We start from the raw sequence: 23209 nt of genomic DNA, 5'->3' as shown, positions 1-23209 counted from the left end.
CTGGCCAGAAGTATTAATAATACCTTAAACATTACAGGCAATCTTCCACCCAGGGCATCTGGTCAGCTAAACAAGGCCCCAGCTGTCACACAGAGGCCCCAGCCAAGAGCAGAGTCACTGCTCATGGAGGAGATGTGATCATGGTGACAATGAGCACAGACGAGGTGGAACCAGGGACAAGACCCAGGAAGTTAAGACCACAGCACCAGGAGCAGCAAGTGCCAAGGTCTAGCCTGGCCAAGCCACCAACCAGGGACTCTGCAGAAGGGTGTCTGCTCAAAGGCTCTACAGGATCCAGGGACTGGATTCCACTGCCCAGGACCAAGTCAGCTCCAACCACAGTGAGTCCAAGGAGATGCGAGGACGGGGCAAGGAAGAAGGGGAGGGAGGGAGAAGAGAGGGAGGGAGAGAGTAGAAGGGGGAAGAGGGAGCTGATGGGGGGCGGCGGGGGGCAGAGGAGGAGGAAAAAGAGGAGAAGGGGAAGGAATAGGAGAGGGCCCTTCACCCCCTCCTCAGACCCATATTATTGTGAGAAAGGGATGCCATCTCCCAGGGCCAGGGCCAAAGGACTCCGACCCAGCGTGTGGTCTCCCGCCCAGTGTGTGGTCTCTGGTGGGGCCACAGGGACTTGGTGGGGAAAGGACTGGCTCCATAAAGATTAGGACAGGACCCTCCTCAGGCTCTATCAGTGACCCACCTGGGATCCGTCACCCACAGAACTTGCCCAAGCCCTTCCGAGCCAATGGCATTTCTGCCAGGCAGGCTTCAGGGTTGACTTGGCCCACAGTGAACGTGTGCTGAGAGGCCCAGCAACACACTGGGCTTCCTCTGGCTGTCCTCAAGAACTGCCTTCAAGTGCAGCCAAATCCAGCTGATGGATGCTGTCCTCAGAGACCCATCCCAGCCTTTCCTTTTTAGACTGCAGGGCCCTAAACCTTGGTGTCCCTGCTATGGATGAGCCCTGCTATCCAAGGAAGGAAGGGCCCCAGAGACCACAGCCCAAGCTTCCAGTCGGTTCAGCCACTGACCCCAGGCGAATCCCTTCATCTCCTGGCACCTCAGCTTCCTCGTCTATAAGATAGTGATCTACACTCAAGCAAACCTCCCTGACCCACCGTGAAGATGCATGAGACCACGCATGCGGCACAGCAAAGCCAAGTACGTGCACGTGTGTGCTCAGTCACCCAGTGGTGTCCAACTCTGTGTGGCCCCATGGGCTGTACCCCGCCAGGCTCCTCTGTTCCTAGGACTTTCCCAGCACGAACACTGGAGTGGGCTGCCACTCCCTCCGCATAGGCAAGTTTAAAGGCCCCTTAACCCCCGAGCATGACTCAGAGCCAAGCGGAGCCTGTATCCAGCACACTCCCAGCACTGGGGCTGCAGGGTGAGACTGGGTTTAGCTGGTGGACTGTGGCTACCCCAGCCCTGGAAGCAAAGCCAGGGAGAAGCCCCAGCCCCATGGAGATCCCACCCTGCCACCTGACTTCCAGAAAACCCAGGGCAGACAGTGAAGGAGTGAAGGTTGCAGTAGCCCCCCCACCCCGCCCAGGGCAAGCCCAAGACGTCAGTCCGAGGCACACAGGACAGTGCAGGTGTTTTGCTGGTCAGCCGACCTTTTCTGCCAGTGGCGGATGGAGGAGGTGTAGAGCTAGGGGCTCCACTACCCAATGGACAAGGCTTAGGCTCAAATTCACCGCCTCCCTCATCATTAACTCTCCCACTGCTCCCCACAGGAGGTTCCAAAGATGAATGAGTCACAGCCCTGTTCACATCCTGATGAGAGAAATAAACACCCACACAGTCAACTCCATACCAGTTCAGCTAAGGCGGGGGCGGGGGGGGGGGTCTGGGGGGGGGGGCGGAGGGGAGAGGCTGTGTCCTCCCCACCCACACCCCACCATGCTGCAGGCTGTCCTCTGAGGCCACACCCCACCAAGGCCACCTTTGATGTCCATCTCAGCCGATTATCTTAGCAACAGGGAGGGAGGAGGATGGCAGCAGAGATAAGATTCATCCTTCTAGAAATTTCTCCCACAGAAGCCCTTTGCCCAGGAAGTTGGAAGGAAATTATCACCTTCCTCATCTTTCTGGCCACCTCTGTCCATACTCCCAAAGCCGCATCTGGCAGTCCCAGGGCCTTGTGGGTCCAGCCCAGGTGCCAGGGACCAAATATAGTGTTGTCTCTATGGGAAGGGCTTCCCTGGTGGCTCAGATGGCAAAGAATCCACCTGCACTGCAGGAGACCGGGGTTTGATTCCTGGGTCAGGAAGATCCCCCGGAGGAGGGCATGGCTACCCACCCCAGTGTTCTTGCCTAGAGAATTCCATGGACAGAGGAGCCTGGCAGGCTACAGTCCATGGGATCTGAGCAGTTAACACCACCACCACCACCACCTCTAAGAGAAAACTTCTGGCTGGAACTGGCCGATCCTGTCTCCTGCTTCTGTTCCTGTCTCCACCCTCCCCACCACAACCGCTGCCTCCAATCTCAGTGCCCCTGGCCTCAGTGCCTCCCCCTACACATGCCCAGGAACTCCTCATCCTCCCCTCCCCGCCACCTCCCTAATGCAAGCCCTCCTTTCTTACTGATGACTATCGACTGTCACTGACTATCGCAAAGATCTGCTAACAGTTCCCCAGTCTCCTTCGCCTGACAATCAATCTCCACCTGCTGTCAGATTATCTTCTCAAATCGCACTTCGCATCACGACATCCCAGTTCAAAAGCTTTCAGCAACCTGTTCACAGTCACCACTTCATCCTGCAAATCAGGTTTGACTTGCCATCCCCTCCTTCCCATATCAGAACTCTGTGTTCTCACAAACTCATGATCTGTGTTCCTTTAGGTCAGGGGGCTTCCCTGATAGCTCAGTTGGTAAAGAATCTGCCTGCAATGCAGGAGACCTGGGTTCGATCCCTAGGTTGGGAAGATCCCCTGGAGAAGGGAAAGGCTACCCACTCTAGTATTCTGACCTGGAGAATTCCATGGATCATATAGTCCATGGGGTTGCAAAAAGTCAGACATGACTGAGCGACTTTCACTTTCACTTTCAAAGATCAGGGGGAGATGTTTCTACAAAGGGTCAAAGAATTACGATTTTAGGCTCTGCTGGCCATCACGTCCATCCCACCTACATGTGCTCTGCCTACAGCACATGGACCATATGTGACAACTGGGTGGGGCCGTGTTCTGTAAAACCTGATTTATCCAAGCAGGCAGCAGGCCAGATTCGGCAGCAGAGCCCCTCCTCAGCTGCTCTGCACTGTCCTGACTCCCTGCCTTGGCTCCCTCCTCTCCCACTCCTCCCCATTCCATGTGTCTGCATCCCTACGTCATCCATCAATTCTCCCTATTCCTCCTGGCCCAGGAGCAAGGTCCGCCTGCTCCATGAATCCTGTGCTTCCAAAGCAGCTTCCTCTTCTGGATCCCATAACACCTTATCTGTCCCTTGGTGTGCCCATCACTTCCTGCCCCATAATTCTCTGAGCCAGCATGCATTCTGACCCTCCCACCAGTATGAGGACCAAGGCACAGGCCTCACATGCTGGTCAGCCTCAGTGTCTGCAACAGAGTGACATGCAGTGAATTTATGTTCAATAAATGAGTGACTACAAGAAAGAGATGAAAAGAAGAAATACATTAGCCTCTCAAAGCTTTGAATTGGGCCGAGTCTGTAAATAAGAAATATACTTTCTACAGCCATACCATCCTGAATGTGCCTGATCTTGTCTGATCTCAGAAGCTAAGCAGGGTTGGGCCTGGTTAGTACTTGGATGGGAGAAATATATACATAATAGGCACTGATGGGCCTCTGGGGCCATGCTCATGGGCCTCTGGGGCCATGCTCATGGGCCTATGGCCCATGGCCATAGGCCTGTGTGCCCAGTAAGAGACCCATCCAGAGAATAGGGAGGAGGAGGGGGAGATGGAGGTGGGACTCTTGGCAAGCCCATCAAACTCATTTTTAATTCCCCCAAATTTCACGAGCAGTAGCAAGAGTGAGAGCAGAAACTGGCTAATAGAGACAAGGAATGCAAAGGAGAAATTCCGTTACTAAGGTCCTGCAGCCCTGGGGAAGATGAGACTCCAGGTGACCTGATGGGGCCCTGCAAACTGGCCCAGAGCCACCCACAGGGAATGCCAAGGATACTAAAAACAAACCAAGTCCAGGCAAAGTGGGAACCCACTGCCAGTGTGCCCCGCCCACACTGTGCCACCCTGGTGCAGCTCCATCACATGACAGGACAGCCTTCTACCCAATCCTCCTGCTTCCTTGGCAGAAAGACTTCACCTTCATACCTCATGGCACACAGAAGGCATCAATGAGAGGGAGCGAAGCTGAACAGAGCTGCCTGCAACGAAACAGACCATTTTCTAGAACAGAGAGCAGCAAGTCCCCATAAACCCAATGACCAGGACCCTGGGCTCTTCTTGTCAGCCTGTGTGGGGCATCCACTTGATGCCAGGTGCTAGGCACTTGGTTATAAGGGCTACCAAGGGGGCGATTTTTCCAGTAGTCATTTGTGGATGTGAGAGTTGGATCATAAAGAAGACTGAGCATCGAAGAATTGATGCTTTCAAACCGTGGTGTTGGAGAAGACTCTTGAGAGTCCCTTGGACAGCAAGGAGATGAAACCAGTCAATCCTAAAGGAAACCAACCCTGAATATTCATTCAAAGGACTGATGCAGAAGCTGAAGCTCCAATACTTTGGCTACCTGGTATGAAGAGCTGACTTACTGGAAAAGACTGATGCTGGGAAAGATTGAGGGCAGGAAGAGAAGGAGGGTGACAGAGGATGAGATTGTTGGATGGCATCACCAATTCAATGGACATGAGTTTGAGCAAGCTCCGGGAGATGGTGAAGGACAGGGAGGCCTGGCGAGCTGCAGTCCCCGGGGTCGCAGAGCTGGACACGACTTAGTGACTCAACAACAACAACAAAAGGGGCCATGCAGCTCCTGTCCTCCAGGGATGCTCGTCTGGTTGGGGGAGCAGAACACATCCTGATGGGGGCCAGAGGGTCTCGAACAGGAGCCCTAAGCAAGGAGAAGGCAGCTTGGCCAGAGTTCAGTCAGGAGGCCACCCAAGGGACAGCATCCAAGGAGGATTCAAAGGCAGAGAGCTGAAGAGAGGGGAGGGAGACACCCTCTACTCAGAGGGACTGACAAGTTCAAGGGCCAGCATCTTGCTCAGCCTGGACCTGGGGCCTACCCCAGGGGGTGCACCATGGGCTTCAGAAACAAAGGACCCTGGATGAGGGTACAAGGTAGAACAGCCTCCTATGGATTCTCCACTCTAGGGACCATTGGGTAGAAGAGATGGAATTCACACTGGGGATGTGTGTGTGAGAGAGATAGAGAACAGGGACAGAAGGAGATACCATTCTGCAGATCCTGCTGCACTCTCTCCAAGCTCCAGAAAGCACCAGGCCGGCAGGGCCACCCAGAGAGGGGACCACAGCCAGGAGTGGAAACATACAAGAGCCAGCCTCTAGACAGCATCAAGGACCCCAGACAGAGGGCCAGCTCGGGGTCTGCCCGGCTGCCGGCTCCTCTCTGGTACCAAGACCCCCCACATTTCTGCTCAGCTGCCCTCCGTGGGGACAAGAGTTCCTCTGTCACCAGACCCCGCCCCCACTGTGGGAAAGTCCTCTGGGGGAGCAGATACAGAGAAGGTAACAGCACAATGCAGGCAGAGAAAACTGTCCGGAAGGCAGAGGCTGGGACAAGCCACCGTCCTCACTGGGCTTCCACCCTTTGAGGTTTGGGAAGCAGCCCTGAGAGCGCTTCACCCCTGACATCCAATCACTCATGCAGGGTCACCAGCTGGCTGCCATGTCTGAGTCAGTGAAGAGGGTCCCTAAGGCTTCCCCCAGGATCCACCTGTGGAGGAGGAGGAGGAGGACAGTTAAATAACCTCGCCTCTCTCTCCAGGGGTGTCTGGGATGCACAGCTTTCCTCCCCCTCCCTCCCCGGCTCAGCTCCCCATCTCTGCCCTCAGAGACTCCCTTTTGTCACCATGGGTTGCGGTCATTCCCAAGGGCCACCACAGGGCCCCTCCAAGCTGGCAGAGCTGAGGAAGGACAGGCCACCCACACCAGCCTCCAGCCAAGCCGAGGGCAGAGATGCAGCCTTATTCCCGCGGCACTTCCAGCAGCAGTAGCCGTAGTCTCTAAAAGACTAGGGCAGAATCAGAGGGACTCCCTGGCAGCCAGCGGTTAAGACTCCACACTTTCACTGCAGTGGGTGAGTTCAGTCCTTGGTAGGGCAACTAAGATCCCACATGCCAAAAACTTTAAAAACAAAGACAAAAGCACTTCCCTTTCTGTTTCTGAGAGAAGAAATGGGGGTGTAGGGATGGTGATGGATGGGTCCCTCTCCTAGGAAGGCCCCCCGTGCTGTCCTGCCCAGAGTGACTTAGTCAATAGACCTAAGGGGGTCTACAGGGGACAGGCCTGGAGGATCCCCCAGCCAGACAGCTCCCCCCACCCTGGGATTCAAAACACCTAACATATAGGTAAGGTTCCTCATACACATCGTCTTCCATAGAGATCATACATTAACCGCCCTGTAATCAAACCGAGTGTAAGATCAGACCCCAGACAGTGAGCCTGCAGCCCCAAGCTGGGGCTGAAAGAAACCAGGCAATGGTTCAGCAAAGCACTGGAGGGAAACAGGGGTAGAAAATGGAGTCGGAGTCACCAGGCGTGTAGAGGACTGCGGCAGACACGGGACCCCAGCTTTGGACTTTTCCATGCCCGCGGCGACTCTCTGAGAGGCCTAAGGAGGGTCCACGGCCCCCTGAGTGGGCATCTCCTGGGTTAGCCAGCCCCGAGGGGCAGGGGAGGAAGGCTGGCAGTGCCCAGAGGGACCTGGGGACCAGACCAGAGCCTGGTCACCTGACGTGGCACAGCCCCACCAGCCAAGTTGCCCGTTGCTCTAGCATGAAATTGAGCTGGTGACTGTCTGTGGAGCGGCCCCTGAACCCCGCCGGCAGCCGCTGAAGCATGTTCAGTGTAATTAGGAGCTGCCCAAGGGTGACGTGCACACCGCAGCCCCAATCAGGAGGGGTGGCCTAGTGGAGGGGAGCAGGGCGTGGAGGGGCCACGTTGGGCAGGCCCGAGGGCACTTGGAGGTCGGGTGTCCACAAGGAAGGGAAGAGGGAGTGGGCTTCCCAACCAGGATGGGCACCAGCAGGGGATGCCCAAGGGGCCTGGATGCCTCTGCCGGGCCCCATCCCTGCTCAGGTCTCATCTCAAGACTCTGAAAGCCCGCTGCTCTTTATCTCTGGTGGTACTGAGGTTACTGTTAGTGTTAGTCACGCAGTCGTGTCCAACTCTTTGCAACCCTATGGACTACAGCCCACCAGGCTCCTCTGTCCATGGGATTTCCCAGGCAAGAATACTGGAGTGGGTTGCCATTTCTTCCTCCAGGGGATCTTTCCAACCCAGGGATCAAACCTGAGGCTCCTGCATTGCAGGCAGATTCTTTACCACTGAGCCACCAGGGAAGCGCTACTGAGGTTATATAGACCAACAAAAATTGCATGTATTTGGAAATTCCCTGATGGTCCTGCGGTTAGAACTCTGCACTTCCACTGCAGGAGGCCCAGGTTCAATCCCTAGTCAGGGAATTAAGATCTCACAAGGCTCGAGGCATAGCCAAAAAATGTTGTATATATTTAAGGTGCACAATCCAATACAGATAAGTACTGTGAAATATTCACCATGAGTCAATCAACACATCCATCACTTCACACCTCTACCGTTACCTTTTTATGTTTGTTTGTTTGATTTCTTTTTTTGTGCTGAGCACATCTAAGGTCTACACATCTAAAGTCTTGGCAAATTTCAAGTACACAGTACAACATGTCAACTACAGTCACATGGCTGCAGCCAGCTCTCCAGGACTTCTTACTCATCTTGCAAGAATGAAACTTCATAGAGCGTGTCTACTGGTGATCCCACCAGCCCACCCCACTCAGACTGCATCTTCATTGCCCTACACAGCCAGGCTCGTTCTTGCTGCCCCCACAGCCATGCCCACACTGAGCCCTATTGACTGGACTCCAGACCCCACCCCTCCTTGGGAATTCCAGCCCCAGCTCCTGCCTGAAACATCCCTTATGCCCCACCATCCATGCCCTTGCTATCCCCTCCCTCCTCTGCTTCCCCTGATATTCTGCACCAGATCCTCTTTTAAACTCTTTCTTCTAGGGTGTGAATGTGTGCACAAGTATATATCAGTGTGTATGAGAGAGTGTATGTGTGTGGGGGGGGGGTGTTCCAATCAGATCAACATCCTAGGCAAAGAATCTACTATAGCAAATGGTATGATGGCACGAGGGAAGCTCAGCAGAGACAAAGGCTGAGTGGGGAGCCCTGTGATGGGCTCCCCGGTGCCATCCACGTGGTCCCCTCTTGCGGCACTGACCACACCCCATGTCTGGTGCTTGCTGAACTGTCTGACCCTCAACAATAGCACCAAGGACCACAAAACACAAGACTCTATCAGCCTCACTCACCAATGTCTCCTTAGCATCTCACATAAGATCTCGACCAAAACGTGTGCATCACACGCATTGGATGGACGGACGGATGGATCAACAAATGAACATCATGGGTTGTGGAGTCAGAGGTAGGTTTGAGATCTTATCCCACCACTAACCAGCTGTGTGACCCTGAGGGTGTGGCCTAACACCCCTGGGCTAGCTTCCTGTATGTAAAACAAGGATGCCAGCATCTCATTGTGTGAGAATTCAATGAAATAGGTAGAGTCTGCTAGCTAGTCTACAGTACCTGGTCATCAGTAGTTGGCAAGTGAATGTTAACCATCTCATTTTTCTGGCACCCCTGTGGTATGTAGTACAATCCTGTGTCAGAACAGGTGTCTGATACTTGCAAGGTGATATCCAGTGAATGAATCATGGAAAATTAACTCCCACCAGCTCTTTCTGCCTCTAGGGTCCTGACCCAAAGGGAGGAGGTTGTGTGCCCCATCGCTGGTCCCCTGCCTATAACCTCCCCCCCTGCCCCTGACACTAGATTCTTCTCTCAGCCCTCCAGCTGCCCCAGCTCCGTATCCCCAGTGCCCGAGCTATGACCCCTCACCTGGACAGATGTGCAGGTACTGATGACACTGGTCCCCAGGCTGGTGCTATCACTGAGGTCATCTGGCAATGAAGGCGTTTTATCTATCCGAGGGGCCTGTGTGGCCTGGAATGGGGGGTTTTTAGGGGACAGGTTCACATCTGTACCATTGCCAAAGGCCTGGATGGCATTCCCTGTGGGGAAAGAGAGCAGGGAGACACAGAGAAATCAACGGCCCCTCCGTCACTCTGCCCCTCAGCTGAAGGTATCCCAACAGCTCCGTTCCCTGTGATGCCCCGGAGCTGGGCGCAGGGTGGAACTTGTCTGAACTAACTTGGCTGAAGCTCCCTTTCAGATACCTAGCAAAGTCTCATACCCAGAGAAGAAAGGAGCAGAAGGGAAGCTGGAATAGGAGATGTACTGGACAAGGAATGAAGAGGAACAGAGGAGAAGACGCGGAAGCATGCGGAGCCAGGAGGGGAGGAGCAGGCCGTGCCCAGAGCCAGAGCTGTCTTCTCTGCAGCATTCAGTGCTGCAGGCCGTGCCCCCCACTGCATTCCAAAGGCCCCCATGCAGCCCCCCTCTCCAGGTGGCCTCACCCACCCGCACTCAGTCAGTTACACTGATTCACTCAGGACTAACTAATGAGACCTCTCGGACAAAACTGTGTCCCCAGTACCCAACCATGTACACAAGACCTACAGGAAGCTCCACCTCCGAGCCCCAGAGGCACCTCAAGCTCCTCAGGCCACCGCCTGACCAGGCGCCACTCCCTCCACTGCGACACTGCGTCCCCCCATGTTTCCAGTACTGAAGGTCTGCCGTCTCTTCTCCATTAAGTCACCCAAGGCCGAAACCTCAGTCACCCAGGACACTTCCCTAACCACCCTCTTGCCAGCCACGAGCTGACCCCTGAGAGGTCGCTCCCCCATCTCTCCTCCCCATCCCACCCCCAACACTGCTCTGGATCAGTGGGCACCGTCCTCCCCCGGGGCACCTGCTACATCCTCTAGTGGACTCGGTTTTGGGTCACCTGTGAGAACCATATCCCTACCCTCACCCCCTCCACACAAGAAGCAGAGAGCAAGCCTTCCGAAATCAGATCTGACTACAGCACCACCTGCCAACACCCCTTCACCAACCCACATACCACCTCTGCCACCTGCAGGACCCTAAGATCCAAACGCCTTCAAGTCTGCCTGCCCCCCTCCATGAGGAGGACTCTCTCCACCTGTCCAGGTAACCCCAGGCACCCTCATGCTCTGAGGCAAGGCTAAGTGGTCCACAGGTTCCCAAAACCCACCTCTGCCTAGAGCAGACCAGCGGGCCCTTGCTGCCACTTCAGCTGACCAGTGCCCGGCGACATCCACTGTGGGCCAGCTTCCGAGAAGCCTTCAGGGACGCTTACCTCCAGGATGTCTTGGGCATCCCCACCCTGTGCTCCGGCAGAACCCTCTGCAGACCTCCGCCCTGGCACAGCGCGCCCTGTACTATGATGGCCATGATGCTCTAACGGTGGGCCCCCTTCAGAGGATGAGCTGCTCAATGACAAGCTCTGTGACTTCCATCTCTAAACTCCCAGTGCTGTCAGAAAGGCAGGATGGACAGATGGACAGAAGGAAGAAAAGAGGAAGGGACAGGGGGAGGAGATCTTCCAGTGGGTGGGTTGTCGAGGGTGTCAGACTAGAAAGACCAGGCAGACAGAGCTTGTGGCTGACTTCTCTCTCTGGCCTTCAGATTAGCAGGAGTTTGATGACTTAAGACTCCAATTCCCAGGGGAAATCAATCCGTAAAGGGAGAAGTGACAGAAGCTGAGACCCTCATCACAGGGCAGTCCCCAAAGGAACCTGGTGAAACCATCACGATAACAGACTAGAAACCTTCAGCCTTAATGTGACAAAGGTTGAGGCCTCCAGGGGCCTCCAGACAGCTCCGGGGAGCATCTCCAGGAGTGCAAAACCCGTGGTCTGCGTAGTCAACCCCCCTACTGGAGAAGCCCCACAGGGACCACCAGCCACTGCAGGGGGACGGAGGGCAGGACCCGGCACAGTTCCAGGGCCCCCAGGATGGGAGGGGCAGGAGGGCTCCTGACGGGGCAGATGCGGGCGGACTCACGGAGGCACGGATTCTCTGTGAAATCCTTCAGAAACTTCTCACACTCTTCCTCCATGTTTCCACTCCCACGACAGCTGCACCAGGGGGACACCACGATGCCCGTGGGGCTGGAGTCCACGTAGTTGGGTGTTATATCGAACCCTGGGCAGGGAGACAGGGAGGCCCAGGATAGACAAACAGTAAGGCTTCCCTCCTGGTCCCCAGAACCCAGGCACATCATAGAGGAGGCTTGGGACCCATACCCCACCCCCCCACCTGACCCCTAAACACATATACATCACAGTTCACAATCCAAACCACAAGGGTCGGCAGGGGGGTCACAGCATAGAGGGCAGCAGAGGGGATGCTCGGGAACCCCCACCCAGAGCACAGGCCCTGGCTTTCTCCTACACCAACAGTCAGGGAGACTAAGGCTCTCTCCCGGGTTTACATCCCAGGGCCAGCAACGACCAGCGGGGTGAACATGTGCAAGTCACTCAGTTTCCCTAAGCCTCAGTTTTCCCATCTGTAAAGTGGAGCCCTAACCCCCACTCAGAAAGCTCTGTTTTGAGATTTACATAAGACAGTCCACGTAAACTGCTCAGTGGGGGGAACCTAGAATGTCACACAATGAACATCACCCTTCTTATTTTGGAAGCTTCCTAAGATTCTTGGGGCTCCTCCCCTGTGATAAAACCCCAGCTCCCATCACAGCTCTTATCTGAAACCAGGCAGAGGAGGAACTGGACTTCAGTCCCTAACCGGGCCAGGGGCAGCCGGGAGCCACTGAGATCCCAGGCTGGGGTGGCTTACCGATCATGCCAGCGTAGGAGCCCAGACACGCCTGGTAATTGTCGGTGGGGCAGCTGGTGAGCGTCTGGTAGGAGGCACGGCAGTTGGCATGGAAGTCCGCCAGCCGGGACCTGGGGTCAGGAGAAGACCATGGAGAAAGCAGGTTAACCTGGCTGACCTCCCATCTCCTCCAGGGCACAGCAGCTCCTTCAGAGCCTCCCAGGGCAGGAGGAAGCCAGGAAGGACAGAGAGGAGGAAGGTGCGGGGAAACAAGTTTTGGGGGTTTCAGGCTAGGAGCTCCTTGAGTTCAGGACTCCCTGGAAGTCGAGCATCCAGTTCTGTTGTTGCTCACTCACTCGGTCGCGTCCAGCTCTTTGTGACCCCGTGGCCTGCAGCACTGGGAAGCCAGTCCTTCCCTATCTCCCAGAATTTGCTCAAACTCACGTCCATGGAGTCAGTGATGCCATCCAACCATCTCGTCCTCTGTCGCCCCCTTCTCCTCCTTCCAGTCACCCAGTTTAGGCAAAGCCCCTTCTGAACAGGTCTCTCACTTGGAGGAACACAGAGAACCCGGGTGGGTTTGCTGACAGTGTCTGGGGCTCAGACAGGAAGGCCGGGCTCTGCTTCCTGCTTGGTCACACTCTTGGTGACCTTTCCCAAGTCCTTCAACACATTGTTACCGCCACCCTACAATCCCTGCCCAGGGACCTCCCTGGGGGATCAGTGGTTAAGAGTCCACCTTGTAATGCAGAGGATGTGGGTTTGACCCCTGGCCCAGGCACTAAGATCTTACAATGCCTTGGAGCAACTACGCCCAGGAGCCATAGGGAGAGAGAGTTCATGCGCCACAACTCAGGATCTGCACGATGCAACGAAGATCCGAAGCAGACAAAAAAATAAATAAATAACCCCTGCCCAGCCACCTCACAGGGCTTCCCTGGAGGCTCCGATAGTAAAGCATCTGCCTGTAATGCAGGAGATCCGGGTTTGATTCCTGGGTCAGGAAGATCCCCTGGAGAAGGAAATGGCAGCCCACTCCAGTATTCATGCCTGGAGAATCCCATGGGCAGAGGAGCCTGGTGGGGTCTCTAAGAGTCAGACACGACTGAACAACTAACACTTTCAGCCACCTCACAGGATCCTTCTATGGGTCAGTGGGACCAACTCCCAGGGAAGTTTAAAAAAAAAAAAAAAAAAAAAGAGTCCCCCTGGGATGGAACATCCCTCGGGCATTCCTGACCCTTCTCTACATCAAATCAGAGCAGAGCCTCCAGGGCCGTCCCTCCACTAGCTCCTCAACCCTGCAAGGCAGCATTTTCTTCCCCTGGTGACGTAACCTGTCATCACCTGCTCCTCTCTGTCAGCATGGATAAACTGCTTTGTACCCACCTGCACACAGCTCTGTGTTCCCAGAATGACCATGAGCTGCCGGAAGGCAGCCGCTGTCTGAGCCTGCCTGTCCCCAGCCCCTAGCACCTTGTGTGGAGTTCACAGGAGGCCTAGGGCACCCAAGTCTAACCTGCACAGGTATTTCTATTCCTTCTTCCTCCTGCCCTGGTGCCCTGGCCTCAGGGCTGTTGCCATCAGCCTGGGCTGGGACCACTGCCTGCCTCCCTACTACTGAGGCTGTAGTGTATGAGAATGCTACAGCAGCCACAGGAAGGACCATCCGCCACCCTGCCCATGCTCTGTCCACACTGCAGTGTTTCTCACAAAGCCACCTCAAAGATCACCCCCAATTCAGCTCCCCTGCTCCTTCACTGGAATTCTGTCCACATCAGGAAGGAGAAGAGAGAGAGAAAAATGAGAAGTTGAGAGAGACCAGAACAGGACAGCCTAAAAGGAACACCCTCAATGGAGGCATCCACTTAGGTCCTCCCACGGGAAAATCCTGATTTGCCAGGAGGCACCACAGTCCCAGGAAAAGGGGTATAGGAGAAAGAAGCAGCAGCTCTCCAGAGCAATTTGACCCCAAAGAAGCCTCATGTGTCCCTGAACTCCTACAGCCTGCAGAGACAGCAAGGGGCAGGAGATGGAAGGTGAGTTCCAAGCTGAGAGCCAGAGGGCGGGGTCTCGCTTCAGCTCCGCCCCTAACTCACTGCAAGACCTCAGATGAGTCCTTGCTTCTTGCGGACTCATTTTCCTTATTTTTCCAATAAATAGAAACTGTTTTCACAGTCGGGGAAGATGACAACGTTCTGGAGATGGATGGTGGTGTGGCTGCACAACAACGGGAGTGCACCCAATGCCACTGAGCTGTGCACTCAAATATGGCGAAACTGGCCGATTTTATGTTGTGTATAACTGACCACAATCAAAACGTGACTTAAGCAGAGGTCCATTCCCATCCACTTTTTATGACCAAGTCCTCACAAAAATTCTGAGATATCCCAAGCAGTTGTTAGGACCCATCCCCCTTTACAGAGGAAGAAGCTGAGCCTCAGAGGAGCTGAATAACTTGCCCAGGACCCCAGAGCTTCTGAGCAGTGGAGCCAGAACTCCAGCCCAGAACTCCAACAACAAGGGCAGCCCCTTCTGGCAGGCCCCCCACCCCCATCCCGCTCCTCTGCAAAAGTATCTTGTCCTCCGCAGGAAAAGAGAAGGAAATTTGCATTGTCTCCACCCTACCTCCTGCCCATAAATCACACCCTCTATCTGCTCACCCAGTCCCCCAAACAGGGAAAAACAGCTCTTCCAACCGAGCTCCCAACCACTGCAGAATAAGACTTGGTCTTGAATGGTGAGATTGGCATCTATCCTGCTGCGTGAGCCCAGCAAATGAATGAAGGTCAATGAGAGGTGATCTCTGCCCAGCCAAGGAGCCTCGTGGCTTCCCTGGTGGCTCAGATAGTAAAGAATCTGCCTGCAATGTGAGAGACCTGAGTTTGATCCCTGAGTCGGGAAGGTCCCCTGGAGGAAGGCATGGCAACCCACTCTAATATTCTTGCCTGGAGAATCCCCATGGACAGAGAAGCCTGGTAGGCTACAGTCCATGGGGTCATAACAAGTCAGACATGGCTGAGAGACTAACACACACACGAGGAGCCAGATGTTCACCCCTGGTGCCTGTAAACCTGATCTTATTCAGATATAAGCTTTTGGCAGATATAGCAAGATGAGGTCACAGTGAATTAGGGTGAGCCCTCAATCCAATGTCTGGTGTCCTTATAAGCAGAAGAGAAGAGACACAGACACACAGTGAGAATGTATGTGAAGATCCAGGCAGGATTTGGACTGATGCACCTGCAAGTCTGGGCTTCCCAGGTGGTGCTGGGGTGAAGAATCTGGCTATCAATGCTGGAGATCCGGTTTGATCCTTGAGTCAGGAAGATCCCCTGGCAGAGAAAAGGACAACCCACTCCAGTATTCTCCCCTGGGAAAACCCATGGAGAGAGGAGCTTGGTGGGCTATATAGTCCATTGAGATGCAAAGAGCCAAACACGACTAAGCTACTAAACATCCACACACCCTTGCAAGTCCAGGGACGCCAAGGAGTGCCGGCAACACCAGAAGCTGAGAGAAAGGCATCAAACAGATTCTCCCTTCAAGCTCGCACAGGGAGCACAGTCCTGCCAACGCCTGGATTTTGGACTTCTGGCCTCCAGAGCTGTGAAAAATCAGTTCCTGGGTTTTTTCAATTGCATTACAATTCCTTTACAGTGTTGTGTTAGTTTCTGCTGTACAACAACGTGAATCAGTCATATGTGTACACATATCCCCTCCCTTCTGGACCTTCCTCCTACCCACCCCTTTAGGTCATCACAGAGCACCAAGCTGAGCTCTCTGTGCTGCACAGCAGCTTCCCACTAACTGTCTTCTTTACATGTGGTAGTGTATCTATGCCAATTCCACAACTCCCAATTCATCCCCCCCTCCCTCTCTCCCCATGTCCACAAGCCCATTCTCTACATGGGCATCTCTATTCTAACCTACACAAACAGCTTCCCCTGTACCATTTTTTCTAGATTCCACAGGTATTTGTTAATACATATTTGTTTTTCTGACTCACTCCACCCTGTTTGACAGACCCATATCTTTTCAAGTTTCTGTTTTAAGCCACCCAGTCTGTGGCACTCTGTTAAGGCAGCCACAGGACACTAACACAGCACCTTCAAAGACTTCACTGTTTGCTGTGGCCAAAGGTCCCCCTCTAGAAAGAGCCAAGGGGATGTGGTCAGGCCCAGCAACAAGGAGCACTGCAGCTGGGCAGCAGGAAGCCACGGCTGAACTCCTGCAGGGCGTGGGGCTGTGAGATTACAAGCAGAGATGCTAGTTACCATCTCCTCCCTACCAAAGAGAAGTTAAAAACAGGATCTCTTAACCAAAATACAGAAGTCCGTACTAATGCCATTTGATCACATGGAGAGCCCAACCCCTTCCTACATCTCCTCAAGGGCTCACTGTCAGTCCTGCACCTGAAGCCCTTTCTGCCCCACCAGCCACGTGGACTTCTCCCACCTCTGTACTCCAGCTACATATCCAGTCTGGACAAGGCAATGTCATACTTAATTGCATACAGACTTACTGATATGGCCCTGTCTGCTCTCCCCAACTGGAACATACATTCCCAGAGTGGAAGACTCTACTGACTTCTTCATCTATATCCTCCAAATGCCTTTGAACAAGTGGTAGATACCCACTCTTATTTCCAAATACGTATTGAGGCCCCGCCATGTGACTGACAGACCAATGATGGGAATGGCACACATGTCAGTGAAATGTCAGAAAGGACATCCCAGCCGATGGGGTCAGGGCTGAGTGCCCACCAGGCCTGGGGCCAGGCCTCCACAGAGGTCAGGGCCAGCCCAGTTCCTGGAGGAGCATGATGCCTGCTGCAGCAGACCTGAGCAACCTCCCCATCCTACACATGGGCCTCACCTCCCTTCTGCAAGGGTGGGTCTCCAACCACTGACATGGGAAAGCTGAGGTGCTTGGCAGCCTTACGTCCACGATGCCCCTCAAAATATCACCAGACCCCAGGCTAGAGACAGCGGGAACATGTGAAAATGAGAAATTGATGCCACAGTGACAGACAAGGTCATCCAGAGAGAGGGGGTCATCCAGTGAAGAGGGAAGCCAGGACGCAGAAGAGGAAAGAGTTCCGATGCTCAGTGAGAAGGGGACGACAGATCCAGCTGCTGGGAGAGGAGGAACAGCTGTCACACTGCCGCGCACGGTCCACTGCTTGCCCGACACATGACCTTGAGCAGGCCTGTCGTATCTCTGGGCTCAGCATCCCCAGTTATTCAACAGGGTGGGCCATGCCAGCCTAGCTCCCTCGTCGGGTCTGTTAGAGAGCTGGGCACAGAGAGGAGGCACCATCCTTACCTTTTTTCTCTTGTCCAGACATCTTGTCCCCAGCACTGTGCCTGCCACTGGCAAACAGGAAATAGCTTTTCCTGTGTTGGATGTAGAAGAAATACCTGTTTGCCTTGTTGTGGTGGGTCTGAGCCCCGCACAAGGTGAGTGTATCAAGGAGAGATGACAGCTCTCACCATCTCTCCATCTGGCTCCAGAGTCACGCTGCTGGACCCAGATGAACAATCGCCTCCCTGCCCCACTTCGCTGTCCATGCTGTGCTGAGGACACAGGAGCAGCAGGGGGCCCTTGGCCAGATCCAGGGTGACCAACGAGGAAAGGCCACCTCGCTCCTCCGAGGCTGTGGCCTATTTCCTTGGCAGCAGCCCCATGGCTGTCTTCAGAGCACAGGGAGGGTAGAGAGAGGAGCAGAGGGGAACAGTGGAGGGAAAGGCAGTGCCTAGGCCTTCTGTCACTCTGTTTCTTCAGCCTTAGCATCCTTGGCAAACCAGAGTGACCATTTAGGAGGGCGCCGTGTCCAAGTCTCCAGGAGGCCTTTGCTTGTTCAGCTTCCCTCTGTCCCTCAAGACACAGCCAGACCCACATAGCCCACTCCCTGTCCAAGCGGCCAGCTCCATCCACCAGCATTAGAGACCAGCGGCGTCAATCTCCTCCAAGCCCGTGACACTCTCAGCTCCAGCCACAAGTGAATCAGTCCAGTCCCAGTAGGTACAGTCTCCAAGGCAAATGTTATCCTTTCATCACGCGCAGCAAGCCAGCTGGGGATCTTGGGCCAGCTGCCACTTGTCCCTACAGATGGTGTGAGTTCCCCAGTCTCATGGACTCCGTTCTCACTTCCAGGAACAGACTTTTCCTCGACCAGCCCTACTGCTTCCCAGATGTTTGCCTTGAAGAGGCCCCATAGGATAGATGGCATAAGAGAAAGCACGAGAGAAAGAGAAGACAGACAGACAAAGGGAAAAAACAGAGAGCCAGCAGAAGAACCATCAGTGAACAGGAGCCAAGTCCACTCTCAGTGGGATGGAGCGAAGACTGCCAAACGCACTCAGGGCAGCAGGTGGATCTATCTCAAACACACAGACCTCTGGGTTGGTTTCATCAGCCGCTGTACCCTATTCAACCACAGGAAAGCAGCAGGAGAGGCAGAGAGACACTTGACCCCCGATTTCATTAAACAGCCACCAGATTAAATGTAGGATGTCCAATTAATTTGAATTTCAGATCAACGATAATTTTTTTTTAGTATAAGTACATTCCACGCAATATCTGGGATATACTTATACCAGTTTCTTTCTTTCTTTTTTTTTTTTTTTCAGTTTCTCCAGCATTCAAGTTTAACTGGGTAGCCTGTATCTTTATTAGATCTGGCAACCCTATCTGATGGGCTGATGTGCTCCTGCAAAGGGAAAAAGAGGCAAAGCTGGAAATGCCATGGTCAACCCAGACAAGCCAAACCATCCAGACCTGGCCAGCGGGAGAGGGTGGACTTCCTATAGCTCAGTAGTTCTCAAAGCGTAGTCCACAGACCCACAGCACCAAGTGTAAAAGTGGGAGTTTGTTAGAAATGCAAATTTTCCAGATCCCACCCCAGATATAATAGATATGAAATCCAAAGGCAGGGGCCAGCAATCTGCACTTTACTCAGCCCTCCAGGTGACTCTAATGCAGGAAAAGTTTAGGGATGCAACAAATGGTACAGGCTTCAGAGCTGGGCTTGCATGGACCCTTCAGGCCCACTCCCTGGTCTCGGCTTTAAATATGCACACGTTATCACCCAGTCAATGGAAAAAAGTAATGCTTCAGGCTGTAGCCCAGGAAGGTTCACAGTTAAATGGCTAGAAGTATGCACGTTTGTACTCACATAAACACACCTATCCCTATACAGAACAGTCACACTTGGGTATACTTCCCAAATGGTGTTAATGGTAAAGAACTTGCTTGCCAATGCAGGTAACGCAAAAGACATGGGTTCAGTCCCTGGGTCAGGAAGATCCCCTGGAGGTGAAAATGGCAACTAAGTCCAGTATTCTTGCCTGGAGAATCCCCACGGAGAGAGGAGCCTGGCGGGCTATGGGGTCACAAAAGAGTTGGACATGACTAAGTACACACACATATCTCAATTCTTTGCTTTGACCTGTCAAGAAAGCACAGGTACCTGTTATGAACAAATCTCTTCCTTAGTCCAGGTTGCAAACACCTTCTCTTGCACAAAGGCTTTCTCCAATCTGTCTGGCTTAGAATAATACTATGGTAAATTGCACCCCAGAACCCCAAAGCGTTCCAATGCTGGCCAATACATAGCTTTAGCATCTGAAAGTGAAAGTGTTACTCACTCAGTCATGTCCGACTCTTTGCAACCCCATGGATCATAGCCCGCCAGGCTCCTCTGTCCATGGAATTCTCCAGGCAAGAACACTGGAGTGGATAGCCATTCTCTTCTCCAGGGGATCTTCCTGACCCAGAGATCAAACCTGGGTCTCCTGCATTGCAGGTAGATTCTTAACTTCTGAGCCACCTGAAGATCTTGTTAACTTTGCCAAAGTCCCATTTATCAGGTTAGACCTGTTACATTGCTGCCACAGAAACCAATGGGTTTCTACTAGCTTAGAATCACAGGAGGAGGACAGGAAGCTAATATTTACTGAGGGCCTCCACTCTGTGCCAGTCATGGGTGTCGCATTTGACTTTCTGAACAATCCCATGAAGTAGACATATTTCACAGCAAAGACACAACAACTCCAAGAGGCAGGTCACATGGTCACAAACCCTATAGCCAGCACAGCAGGGCCAGGTGCTTACCAATGAGAACGAGGTCTTTCTGCAGCTTTGCAGCCATGACCCACCACTGCTAACGATGCTTCTGGGGGCAGCCACCAGCGCTGCCGCGTGCTAATGAGCAGGGCCCTTGAATATTTCATGGAGGGGAAAAAGGATTCCCAAGAAATACAAATTACTCACGATGGGCTTCAGAGCTGATTTAAGGGAACGTAGAGGAAATGGCTTTAACAGACCCAAGTGCTTCTGGAATGGCTTTCCGAGGTTCCCTCCAGCGATGCAGGGCATGGTTAAGCAGGCTCAATGTTACGTGACACCGAGACAGAGAGAAATGGATTTCCCCCATGGGCCTGCTTTCTGATACCTCCGGGGTTCACTGTGGACAGCCTGAGCCCCGTTCTTTCCTGCCTTCTCTCGGAGGCTGCTGCCACTTATCTCGTGAAATTAAGAATCCACTTGGCTTCCTTCCCTCCTGCTTATTCTTTAAGTATACATGGATATTTACTCTTTCTGCCTAGAATAGCCGCTCCCCTTAGGGAGAGCTATTCCTCCTCTGGCCAGGTAGTTCTTACAGGCTGTCAACCATGGTGCTCCACCTTCTGGGGCTACAGGTGCACAGGTGACCCAGGCTGCCCCTACTACACAGGTCTCTCTTCCTGGCCACACTGGCCATCTAGAATAGGAAGCAACACAAGCTAGGCCAAGCAGAGCCCTGCCCTGAGGTTTTCCTATAGAGCAAGGAAGAACTTTCTTTTCTTCCTGATGATTAAGGCACCAGGGATGTGAGCCCAGAAAAACTGGGACCACATATCTAGCCTCACAGTCATAATAAAGATAACATGCAGCTAGCCTGCCAAGAGAAGCAAAAGCTAGAGACAAGGAAAAACAGAGGGAGACCTATTTGCCCTTGAGTCCTGGAATACATTCTTGCCCCTTCTATATTTTACTGAAAGCCAATAGATTACTTTTCCATTTTTCTTAGGGTAGTTGGGTTTTTGTCACTTAAAACAGAAAATTTTCTGACTACTACTTAGCTTCACTCTCTGATTTTATCTGATCTTCTTTGCTCAAGTTCAAAGCAACCACAAAAGGCACACACTGAAAGGGACACATATCAAAAACCAAACCCACAAAAGGTCTATCTAACCCATGTGAGACAGCCAGGATCACAAGAACACTTCAGTGCGAGTAACCTGGAAAATGGATGATGGTACTATTCATGAAGGAAGATAGACCTGGCCTTGGATTCTTCACTCAGCTTAACTAGAGAGGAATGGTTCCAATGGGTAAGCCACAGAAAGCCACATCGCTACTGAAAATGACAAGGATGCTGTCGTTGCTGTTCAGTCGATAAGTCATGTCTGACTCTCTGTGACCCCATGGACTGCAGCACACCAGGCTCCTCTGTCCTTCACTATCTCCTAGAGTTTGCTCAAATTCATATCCATTGAGTCGGTGATGCTACCCATCACCATCTCATCCTCTGCTGCCCCTTTCTCCTTTTGCCTTCAGTCTTTCCCAGCATCACAGTCTTTCCCAATGAGTCGGCTCTTTACATCAGGTGGTCAAAGTACTGGAGCTTCAGCATCAGTCCTTCCAATGAATATTCAGGGTTGATTTCCTTTAGAATTGACTGGTTTGATCTCCCTGCTGTCTAAGGGACTCTCAAGCATGTAGATTATACCAATATATGAAAATTCAAACATGAAATCATGTTAAGGGATAAAAAGCAGGAGACGATATACTTATGCACCCTAGGTAGAACTGACACAATCCAGAAACAAATTTCAGAAGATGCTAATAGAATCCACTGTTCATTATGTGCTCTTTTAATAAAGTTGGTTTAAGATGGTCATTATTTCTTTACATTTAATTGAATGAGGCCTCAGGAATCCTGGGTTATTATAAACAATGATTTCTTGAAGTCTTTGGTTAAATAAAATGTTACTGGTCCCAGAAGCACCAGAAACTGACCCTCGATTGCAAGAGAAAGAGGCTGAGAGAGCAAAGCTGCCATCTCAGAGTCCTGGCCTCTCACTTCAGGGCAGCCCTGAGTCCTAGGAGCTGGCAGGTGGGAGAAGAGCCTGATACCAGGCTGGAAAATGCAGACTGAACCTTTCTGGATGTGACTAAGACCTCAGGGCAGGCTGCTGCCAAAAGCGGGATTTGCTCTCCTCCCCCAGGAAGTCCTGAATTCTATGAGAACCCCACCTATACACAGAAACAGGCCCAGCCCTGAAGTCCCATTTATGGCATCATGTCATGCTGGCTGGGTCTTAACCCTGGCTCAGCTACTCGCTAGCTGTGCAGCCTTGACTCTGTTATTAAACCTCTTCTAGGCCTCCATTTCCTCACCTGCAGAAGAGAAGGGATCACAGTACTTACCTCCAAGTTTGGGAAGATCCCTTGTAGGAGGGCATGGCAACCCACTCCAGTATTCTTGCCTGGAGAATTCCATGGATAGAGGAGCCTGGTCAGCTATAGTCCATGGGGTTGCAAAGAGTTGGACACAACTGAGCAATTAACACTTTCACTTTTACTTTTCATGCTCAGGATGGGCTTCCCAGGTGGCGCTAGTGGTAAAGAACACATCTTCCAATGCAAGAGACACAAGAGACACGGATTCAGTCCCCAGGTTGGGAATATCTCCTGGAAAAGAGAATGGCTACCTACCCCAGTATTCTTGTCTGGAGAATCCCACGGACAGAGGAGCCTGGTGGGCTACAGTCCATGGGGTTGCAAAAGAGTCAGATACGACTGAAGCGACTTAGCATGCACACACACACCCATGATGCTTCTCCATCCTCTCCCTTCAGGCCAAAGGAACAAAATATCTCTGATCTATTAACAAGCATCTCCTTCATTTATACGGTCACACAAAGTGCTTCCACTAACATCACCAAGCTTTACCCTGAAGCTAGCATTATTACCGCTGCTTTACAGATAAGGAAATAGAGCCAGAAAGAGATTAATTAGCTCACTTAATATCACAGCAGCCAAGGCAGAAGTTGCTGCTGTTGTTTAGTTGCTCAGTCGTGTCTCACTCTTTGTGACCCCACGGACTGTAGCCCACCAGGCTCCTCTGTCCATGGGATTCTCCAGGCAAGAATACTGCAGTGGGTTGCCGTTTCCTTCTCCAG

At 52.8% G+C, this 23209-nt stretch overlaps 1 protein-coding gene across 2 annotated transcripts in view; it reads right to left on the bottom strand.

Annotated features, from left to right (window-relative positions):
• The window catches only part of GFRA2 (GDNF family receptor alpha 2), a 198187-nt gene that overhangs the window by 3604 nt on the left and 171374 nt on the right, over positions 1 to 23209 (bottom strand). For both annotated transcript variants that reach the window (XM_069576054.1, XM_069576055.1), the window contains 3 exons: positions 11997 to 12106; positions 11205 to 11345; positions 9111 to 9283 (listed from right to left, as the gene is read on the bottom strand). In XM_069576054.1, coding sequence (XP_069432155.1) covers positions 9111 to 9283; positions 11205 to 11345; positions 11997 to 12106 — 424 coding nt within the window. The remainder of the gene's footprint in view (positions 1 to 9110; positions 9284 to 11204; positions 11346 to 11996; positions 12107 to 23209) is intronic.

The sequence above is a fragment of the Ovis canadensis genome, chromosome 2 (assembly GCF_042477335.2).
Source record: "Ovis canadensis isolate MfBH-ARS-UI-01 breed Bighorn chromosome 2, ARS-UI_OviCan_v2, whole genome shotgun sequence".
Lineage (NCBI taxonomy): Eukaryota > Metazoa > Chordata > Mammalia > Artiodactyla > Bovidae > Ovis > Ovis canadensis.
Note: the sequence above shows the minus strand (reverse complement) of the source record. Positions and strands in the feature narration are given on the sequence as shown.